The 10,787-nt window shown below is 48.6% G+C and overlaps 1 protein-coding gene across 1 annotated transcript in view; it reads right to left on the reverse strand.

Annotated features, from left to right (window-relative positions):
* Positions 1-8,399: 8,399 nt before the first annotated feature.
* Positions 8,400-10,787, reverse strand: part of LOC119314408 (dehydrin DHN3-like) — an 8,660-nt gene continuing 6,272 nt past the window's right edge. Inside the window, exon 2 of the mRNA XM_037589121.1 lies at positions 8,400-8,693. Coding sequence (XP_037445018.1) covers positions 8,400-8,693 — 294 coding nt within the window. The remainder of the gene's footprint in view (positions 8,694-10,787) is intronic.

The following is a 10,787-nucleotide window of genomic DNA, read 5'->3' on the forward strand; positions in this document are numbered from 1 at the left end:
AAGAAGAAGACGAAGGGCCCCCCTCTCCCCTTCTCTTCCGGTGGCGCCGAAACGTTGCCGTGGCCATCATCATCATCACCGCAATCTACACCGACACCTCCGCCATCTTCACCAACATCTCCATTACATTTCCCCCCTCTATCTACAGCGGTCCACTCTCCCGCAACCCGCTGTACCCTCTACTTGAACATGGTGCTTTATGCTTCATATTATTAACCAATGATGTGTTGCCATCCTATGATGTCTGAGTACATTTTCGTTGTCCTATTGGTGGTTGATGAATTGCTATGATTGATTTAATTTTCTTGTGGTTATGTTGCTGTCCTTTGGTGCCTATCATATGAGTGCGCGCGTGGATCACACCATAGGGTTAGTTGTATGATGATAGGACTATGTATTGGAGGGAAAGAGTGACATAAACTTCAACCTAGCATAGAAATTGATGCATACGGAATTGAAGGGGGACCAATATATCTTAATGCTATGGTTGGGTTTTACCTTAATGAACGTTAGTAGTTGCGGATGCTTGCTAATAGTTCCAATCATAAGTGCATAGAATTCCAAGTCAGGGATGACATGCTAGTAGTGGCCTCTCCCACATAATACTTGCTATCGGTCTAGTAAAGTAGTCAATTGCTTAGGGGCAATTTCGCAACTCCTACCACCACTTTTCCACACTCACTATATTTACTTTATTGCTTCTTTACTTACAACAGCCCCTACTTTTTATTTACTTGCTCTTTATTATCTTGCAAACCTATCCAACAAACACCTACAAAGTATTTCTAGTTTCATACTTGTTCTAGGTAAAGCGAATATCAAGCGTGCGTAGAGTTTTATCGGTGGTCGATAGAACTTGAGGAATATTCGTTTTGCCTTTAACTCCTCATTGGGTTCGACACTCTTACTTATCGAAAACTGTTGTGATCCCCTATACTTGTGTGTAATCACGCCCCGGGGCTGCAGCGGCTGGACCGTGTATGGGTTGAAGTAGATCCACGGTCCGACCGCGGGCTGGCCGCCTGCACCGACGCGGGAGCCACCGGAGTTGCCGCCGCCTGACCCGCCGCCTTGCCGCTTCTTGCACCAATTCCCGCTATTGCGGTTGCCGCCGCCACCGGTGTTGCCGCCGCCACGGCTGCCGTCGCCACGGTTGGAGTTGGCGCCGCCCAGGCCGGAGCCCTGGGAAGAGTGGACGCCGTACAGTGCGGTCTGGTTGGCCACGACAGAGGTGTTGGCGAGCTCAGTCTCGCGGAGAACCAACAGAGAGCGCGTCTGCCCGAAGGTCGGGAGCGGGTTTTGCATGGTCACGATCGTGGTGATGTCGGAGAACCGCGGGTTGAGTCCACGAAGGTAATTGAGGACGAGGGTTTGGTCCGTGACTAGAGTGCCGACGTCGGCGAGGGCGTCGGAGAGGGCCTTCAAGCGGTGGCAGTACGCGGTGACCGAGAGGTCGCCTTGCATGAGACCACAGAACTCGGCCTCGAGATAGACCGCGCGAGTCATCTGATTATCCAGAAAGAGGTTGGAGATGAGAGTCCAAGCCTCATGCGCCGTCTGATCTTCCGCCATGATCAGATCGAGAATCTCGTCGGAGATGGAAGCATACAGCCAGGACCGGACGACGTAGTCCCCGCGGGTCCAGTCCGGCGTGCGGTCTAGTCCGGCAAGCGCACGGTGATGTGGAGTTCTTGGAGGGATCTTTTCTGAGGATTGAGAAGCTCGCGATGTGCCGGATTAACGAAACCTGTACGGAAGGATCCACATCATCTACACAACAAGCGGTTGGAATAGCAGAGATCAGATTGAGATGAAAAATAATTAGGGTTTGATTTTCTGTGCACCGCCGCCGACGTGACACGATCTGTCAAAACCAACAGCAGGTTAATTTCGTTTGGATACCGAGTCCTGCAAGCGGTCAAATCCTAGGTTCTATCAAGACCGACAAAATTTTCTGCTGCTGTCCGATCCGCCGAGTTCCACAAAATTTCTGCTGCCCCGAGGAAATCAGGCACTACTGCTTGCTATGTACTGGAGTACTAGTCCTGTACACTACTTTTTCTATTCCACGTGAAGATCATCAGCAGCACAAACCTCCAAACATCCATTGAATTACTTGAGATTGGTCCGGTTTCTGTTGTCGTTATCCGTGCGCATAACGTGTTCAGACAAAAAGCAGAGTACAAGTTCCAGTCCAAGTCGTGACAAAAAAAAACGCTTGGAGAACCTTGGGCGGCTTATCCACGTACTAGCGGTCAACATCTGCTGTCTAGGAACTTTGGGTCCAAGTAGGAAAGAAAACCTGCATGCAAGGGATTCCTTTACCCATGCGGAGATCAAGGAAAATAAAACCAAGAGAACGCTACGTGAGATAAGGGCCATATCAGATCAGATATAGATTAATCAGCATCTGCGATATTGCACATGCCTGTACCGACGACCAGCCGCAGCATCTTGCCTCCATCGGCCGTTCTGCTGGTCTGCACCCCCACGACCTCAAAAGCCGGCCCTACAAGGGACCGCTGCACGGCGGGTCAATGGTCTCCACCTCCACTGCCTGAGTCTTCGCCAAGTAGTCTTAAGCTGCCGCTCGTTCGTCCCCGAGGCACCGTTCCGAGAAATTACCTCCACAGTGCTGGCCTCCACTACGCCGTTGCGACCAGTGCCTGAGCCACCTCTGTCGCGATAAACGGATCATCCGTCGTCCAAAAAAAATGCCAGTGATATCCATCCAAGTTTATTTTATTAAAATATATTGTTTTCATCAAAGAACAATTACTTTGGTCTGTGGTAAATTTTCGCAGGACCATTATTCATTACCAAGATGCCATAAAGGGGTGCGCGCCAATATTATTTTTGCACTAGCGCATTCGGGCCGTGTTGCTCGACGGATACGCGTGCAAGTCATCGCCCCCGATGTTCGGTTTATATCTGTCTGCGCATGTGGCCGAGTTCGCCCGTCTGCACCGGTTTACAACGCCACGGACGACTCACCCGTCCGCTCTTACGGCTGGTTCGCCCGTCCGCACCGGTTTACAACGCAGGGGACAACTTACTCGTCCGCACCGGTCTACATTGTCGCGGCCGGTTCATCTGCCTTGCTGTCGCGGCTGACTCGGCCACGATCGGTTTCAGCTTCACCATGGTGATCATCAACCCCCGGTGGTATTAACTGGCCTAACATATCAGGTGAAATCCATCCAGTATATTTTTATATTATATATTGCTTTCTTTAAAAGAGCAATTACTCTGGCTTGCGATATTTTTTTGGGGTGCAGGGCAAATGTGCATTGCAAGAGCAATGGTCACATAAAGGATATCATGCATCGGACCCGCCGTAATGATCTATGAATATATGTGCAAGCCACGGCCTTGGCAGTCCGGTCTACATCTGCATACGGCCGACTCGCCCGTCTCACCGGTTTACAACGCCGCGATTGACTCACCCGTCCGCACCGATTTACAATGCCGCGGTCGGTTCATCTGTCCGAGCCACCTCTAATATTGTGAACGTCTCTACCGTCCGTCTATTGCAGCCTGGTCTACATCAACACAACAGGCCACACCTGTTTGCATGAGCTGTTTATTGAGTATAAAGCAAGTCACAGCTTGGGTAGCCCGGTTTTCTTTCAAATTGGAGGCAAATTATCATCAGCCGCCATCTACACTGGATGGACCAATGGGCAGGCGCACAAGTCGCCGCCACTACAGTTTGGTTAACATCAAATCACCAGTTGGAAGGAACCATTGGCCGAGTTGCTGACACGGCTCATACGGGATCATTTATAACCCGCCGCAGTCACCTCGACCTTATGTGGATTCACATCGTGCTATCAACACCAATGATGTACAAGTTATGCCGGTTTATATCGTGGTCAAATATGGAGAATCTCAAGCCAACTCCTCGAGTCGCCTTGAGACTCGGGGGCTATGATGATATGACTTAGCAAGTGTTGCCGGATTTTAGCAAATTTAAGAACCCCAGGACGATGGAGGAAAAGATAACCCGGTCCCGGAGGCTACTGCTATATTAATGAAAATTTAAAGGCCGCCAGAAAATTTCCGGCTTACAAAGCATATAACAGTTACAAAATCCCGGTTTAATGAAGAAGTTACAGGTCATCAGAAAGGATCCAGTTTATAATCCGGTTCAAGGGAAATATATTCTCCCACAAAGCTCTCAAACTCTCAAATCCGGTTTAAAAATGTCCGGTTCAAAAAGGAATTAACTTCTCGCAAGTTCGAGTTGAAAGGCCATCAGAAAATTTCCGGCTGAAAATGAAGATTCCGGTTTACAATCCGGTTCAAGGGAAAGATGTCTCCCACAAATCCTTGAAGCTCTCAATATCCGGTTCAAAATCCCGGTTCAAGAAGGATTTATCTCTTGCAAAAAGTTAAAGGGTGCCAAAGAAGACTTGCTGCCATGATGCGCGGTCCAAACATGGGTATCATGCCTTATTGGCTTATCATATTATTGGTCACTTGGGGGCTTGGTCGTATCCGAACCATAGCCACGCCTCTTGATCGGCCTAGTGCCATAACATCACTGGGGGCCTTGGTCGTGTCCGAACCAACGCGACACCTTTTGATAGGCGACAGCCACCAGATCACTTGGGGACATGGTCAAGTCTGAACCAGTCACGCCTCTTGGTCGGCCTAAGGCCACAAAATCACTTGGGGGCTTGGTCGAACCCGAACCATTGCCACGCCTCTTGATCTGGCATATATGCCACGAATCATTTGGGGACCTGGCTGACTTGAACCATAGCTACACCTTATTGGGAGCTTGGTCGTGTCCGACCATGGTAACACCATCTGATCGGCTCAGTAAAGCCTCTTTTTGCAAATGGTCTTATCATTGCCTTTGCTTCCATATTTTTTCATAACTGTAATTTGATTTTTATTGCGTTTTTTAAACCGACAACGTTTTAATCCGGTTCAACTGTCAATTACAAATTGACGGAACACGGTCAAATCTTAATCCGAAGGCCATCTGCCCGGTTTGATTTTCTGTTACCATCCTATTATGGAGTAAACCGGTGTTTATCAATCCGGCTTGACTTTCAATTACAAGTTGTCAATACAGGATCAAGTTATAATCCGTAGACTATCAGCCCAGTCTGGTTTGACTATGAGTCGCCAGTATTATATATGGTTAAACCGGTGTTTATCACAACCCGGTACGGTTTATCATCAACCGACACAGTATGAAAGGAGTTATCATTACTCAAGATTGGGGTTATCACTCTTACTACAAAAAAATTGGTAAACCAATGATGTGATTCAATATCACAGGTATGATATTTCATTGATTATTCTTAAGTGCAGCCTTGGTTATAAACCTGGGTTATATGTTGGGCATTATGACCCGTCCGGCGGTAAACCGCCAGGACTTTAAACTTGTTGTATGCAGAGACAGGTTGAATAAAGCATGATGATAAATTATCCGGTGTTTATTAAACCGGCCTGGCTTTAAGACGATAAGTTGCCAGTATATGATGGGAAATTATCCGGAGTTTATTAAACCGGCCTGGCTTTGGACTATACGTCGCCAGTATATATTTGGATTGCGCCATTGGAATCATGCGCTTATAAATGATTGGGTTATATTATTCAAATAGCCAAATTTGGCTGAATTTTCATAATGATATTGGATGAATTTTTCATACCGGATTATATTATCTTGAATAGCCAACATGACTGGATTTTTATGGTTATTAGTAACCGGTATTAATGAGTTTTCAAAGTCGCTTTAGCGCAACAGTTATTATTTTATCAAAGGATATGATTTATTCTACAATGGAAGGAATAGTCCCGAGTCGCTGCAGGCTCACGATCCGGCACTTGGGGGCTACATTATTCAAATTGAGATTACATGCAAGTCTCATGTCGCTGCAAGCATGCACCATGACACTTGGGGGCTAATGCAAAGTAATTTTTTGCTCATATTATTGAAGACCCGACTCATCACATTATAATGAGTCGGCCTTTGGGGGCTACCAATTGCTCCTGTCAACAGTTGAAGGTACAAAGCTTTTTATTCATTATATTGAAGAGTCCACTGCTCAGTTGGTAAAACACAAGGCTCTTAACCTTGTGGACGTGGATTCAAGTCCCATGATGAGGGTTACATCATATGATGTTATTTTCATTGAAGTATATATTAAAGTCCCAGCTCAATATTATCTTACTGAGCCGGCCCTTGGGGGCTACACATCATTGCTCAAATCTACATGATTATACCTACAAAGTCCCTGCTCATTATTGCATAATGACCCGGCTCTTGGGGGCTACACTGGTTGAAGTTTTTATGAGTATAAGACAATTGCAAGTCCCAGGTTGCTGTAAGCATGATAACCCGGCACTTGGGGGCTACATAGTATGGAGTATTCAGTTTTTACTAGTCACTGGGATGAACAACATGGATTTCTTCTTAAGTGGCAGTATTTATATTGAAGCAAGTCTTAAGCCATCACTTTGTTCTGCTCAAGACTTGGGGGCTACAGGTATTATATTATTATCGAAGAACTATTTTCAAATTCTCTGTTTTGAGCAAACTGGATTAACCCGGCGTCACCAATCATTACGACCCTGTGTCTGTAACCCGGCGTCATCAATAATCATGAACCGGCATTAGCAACAATCATGAACCGGTGTTGGCAACAATCATGACCCGGAATTATCAGTTTTTATAACCAGACAATGGTGGTAATCATAAACCGGCAAGTTTTATATCTTCAAGCCGGCTGGATATCAGTTGAATATTTCAGAGACTAATATTTTTGTCAAGTCAAAGCATTGAAGGCTGATTCAAATGGATTCTTTATTTACAAATATTTTCTGCAAGCAAATTGATTATGAAGATGGTTATTAACTTGGAAGGAAGAAATGACAAGGATTTAAGGATGATCAAGTGCCAGCTTACAAGTATATTTAAACCGGAGCACAACCCGACAAATTTGTTCTTGTTGCAGATCAGTTTAACATGGATGAATCCAAATTAAACTGGGGGCTAATGTCGGGGATATACCCCGCGGTATAAACCGCCGGATGTATGACCCGGCTAGAGTTTGGCGATTCACTGGCAACCCACTTGGACATGGCGGTTTACGGTTCATTGGTAATTCGGCAGGCGGGTCAGAGGAACGACAAGACCCGGTGGCCCAACGGGCGGTTTATGGAAGGCCGGATCATGTTATGGTGGGCCGGTTTAAGAGGAAAGGAATATTTACCTTACAAAGAGTTAAGACCAGGACTTGTATCCGGTTTGTATTAGAGATAGACTAGTCCTAATCCTAATAGGACTCCACATGTAAACCGCCCCTTCAACATATATAAGGAGGGGCAGGGCTCCCCAAAGAGGGACAAGCTAGAAGCTACAAGCAAGAAGAAACAATCTTAGGGCTAGACACAAAGAGGAGAGCTGGTTTACGGCGACTCCCTCGTGATGATAATGAGACCTAGCCTCAAACAGCATGTAGGGTTTTTACCGGATCATGTTTCCCGGGGCCCGAAGCTGTCTAAACCCTTGTCTTGCGTGTTGATCCGCCCTGCGTCTCTCGATTCCGCTCAACCCCTCTCAAGCTACCACATAGATGCGTTGGCCTCGCGACTAAGTCCTTACACTAGGACATCTGACGTGACAATTCCACGACAATAGTGACGTGGGGAAGCAAGTCATACTCACCGAGGAGGACGCGGATGAGCATCCGCCACTTGGCGAAGTTGGAGGTGTGGAGATCCAGCGTGACGGGCACGTGGGTGCGCACGCTAGTGACTTGCACAGCCGGCCATGAGGAGGCGGGCATGGTGGAGTTGACGAGGGGGGCGACGGTGGTGGAGTGGGAGGCGGGCAGGGAGGGAGAGGTGAGGGCTGAGTTGGTGGAAGCGGCGGTGCCAGCCATCGCGAGGTGACCCACGTTCGAGAGGAGGCTGGTGGCGGCGTGGTAAGGTTTAGGAGAAGAGCATTGATCTATCTGATACCAAGTAAACGAGAATGTTTAGGCAATGCGCCACACATGGGGCGGCCCTCGTGTTACATATATATAGGAACACATGAGAGTTACATGCCTTGGAGGCCAAGGGAGATCACAACCATATCATACAAAATTAGATAGGTTGGGATATTCCTATACATAAGCGATACACGAGCGATACACGGAGATATACTCTAACACACAGTACAACCAAAAGAAAATTCACGCCGTGCAGATCACAAAGCGTCCCGGGTACATACAAGCAACCCAAATTCAAGTCCACCAAACTTAGAACTCAGACATTATGAATGAGCTAGCTCACTTTATATCAGGAAGTTCAACTGTATCTCTCCATCTTATTATTCTGCAGAGGTGGCCAGACCGGCACCTCAAATTTTGACAAGTAGCTGCCGCGGACCGGGCTCAGTGCTGTTCGGGCAGCTTCTCCTTGATCTTGTCCATGATGCCCTTCTTCTCCCCGGTGTCGTCGGTGCCGTGCGTCTCATTGCCGCTCATTCCGGTGTGTCCCTGCTGCCCGTAGGTGCCGCCAATGGCCGTGGTGCCATGCGCCCCAGTGCTGCTGGTCATTCCGATGTGTCCCTGCTGCCCGTAGGTGTCAGCGGTTTGCTGCTGGTCACCGTGGCCACCGGGGAGCTTCTCCTTGATCTTCTCCTTGATGCCCTTCTTCCTCCTCCCGCCCATGCCATCATCCTCGGACTATCACGAACAACGAGAAAATTCAGTGATTGATTCGTTTCATTCAAATCTAAACATCAAAATGCAAATTACAACTAGTCTTAGCAATAAGCAAGAAGTATATGTACACGCATCGAGCTTGAGCTACTAGACCTGTTGGAGCGCTGCAGGATCCCTCCGGTCTTGTGAGCCGCGCCGGCGCCGGTGCCGACGCCGCTGTGCGCGCCCATGCCAGTGCCGACGCCATGTCCGGCCACCGGGTTGCCATACTCGTCGACGTGGTTAGTCGTCGCCTGCCCGTGCTCCATGTTGCACAGGTGTTGATCTTGATTATCTCAGAAATCTGGTGTGTTGTCTTCCTCAGTTAGTCTGCAGCTCATGGTTGTGGAAGCAGGTCCAGCACGAGGCGCAATTTATAAGCCGTTTGCGGCGAGGAGATATGATTGCCAGAGGCGTTACGAGCGTGTTTGGTTGCAGTCTTGAACAGTACCCGCGTTGCATACACATCTCAACCCAGCCTGACTCTAAAAAAACAGCCTCATATGCGACATCTGTGAGTTGTTTGGTTGCCTGCATATGGACTTCCTGCATTAGGGGATCAACTTTGTCATGTTGTTTGGTTACCTGCATTGTCTCGGCGCATGCAACTACACGCTGTTTGGTTGCCCGCATGAGGTATGATTAAGAGCTAGCACTTGCACTTAGCACACAGGGTTAAGAGCTAGCAGAGGAAGGAGGAGAAGAAATGCAGTGCGCGTCGGACCATGGCGACTGCGGTGGATAGTGGTCGTGGCGTCGTGTCCGACATGACGAGCATGGAGTCGTGGACGAGCGACCCCGTCGGCGGCACCGCGAGCGACACCGTCGGCGAACTAGTTGCGCTGCTCGCGCAAAGACAGTGGACAGAGGAGGAGAATGCAGTGCTCGTGCCATGGTATCGTCAGTGCAGTGGACGAGAGAGGAGCCCGGGATGATCGACGCCGGGAACAACTCTAGTGTAGTAGGGCGAGAGAGAGGAGGCCAAGATGATCGACCCCGTCGGCGGCGCGGCGAACTGCAGCGTGCATGAAGGCAGAGGACACAAGAAAGCAGTGTGCGCGCCATTGCGGCGTCAGTGCAGTAGGAGGACGACAGACAGTAGGCCGAGATGAGCGACGCCGGAAACAACTCTAGTGTAGTAGGACATGGGCAAGGAGATCAAGGGGAAGAGCTTTGGCGTCGAGAGGAACAAATAGGAGAGCTCTGAGTAAAGGACAGAGGAGCTCGACATGGCAGTGTCACTGCAGTAGACTGTTGTTTGTAGAGAGATGAAGCTACGATCGTCGAATCCAAAAACTTACAACACGAATGTTGTGAGGGACTGCAAGATTAGGCTGCTGCTCAAAAGAAATTTCAAATGATCGATCGTGCGCGATGAATCTGACAAAATTCGTCCAGAATAGCTCCAAACAGGAACACGAGATTAAGAACTTACGGCCGACAAAACTACGAACCGATCGCCTGTATGGAACCGTAGCATCAAGGTGCATCTTTTTCGTGTAGAGCTTACCTCGAATCGAAGCACCGTTGTGTAGATCGGAAGGTGCTAGGAAAAACAACATTAGAGAGAAGGTTACTGGAGGTAGGAGAAGATAAGCACGCACAAGCTGCATACCAGCTCGTATCCCTCCCATCTCCCCTCTTGCAAGTGGCCCGCCATGTGTGCTCGCCTCAGCCAGGCTCGCTAGAAACTACCGATCAGCGAGCCAGGCCCAGGTGTGCTTTAAGTTCATGCTGTGCAGGTCCAATAGTAAATCCAACCAATCAAACGGGCTCAATCTTTCCCGCACGGGCTAGGCTAGGCCTAATACGGGCAACCAAACACGCCCTACGTGTGCTTGCATGAGTGCTGGTGACTAGTGACTCGGCAATTAAGAGAGGCCGGACGTGTGCAGCTAGTGGACGCGTCCGGGATGCCACGTCTCAGCTTGTTCTCGAGGTAGAAGTGATGACACACGGGGGTACAGTCCACGAAACACGTTCTCCCGCTTTGCAAAAGTCCTCCGGTTTGATTCGGAAAATGAAAGCCGGAATCTGTCGGCGTGGAACGAAAACGGAACAAAACAGAACAAATGT

The sequence above is a fragment of the Triticum dicoccoides genome, chromosome 6A (assembly GCF_002162155.2).
Source record: "Triticum dicoccoides isolate Atlit2015 ecotype Zavitan chromosome 6A, WEW_v2.0, whole genome shotgun sequence".
Lineage (NCBI taxonomy): Eukaryota > Viridiplantae > Streptophyta > Magnoliopsida > Poales > Poaceae > Triticum > Triticum dicoccoides.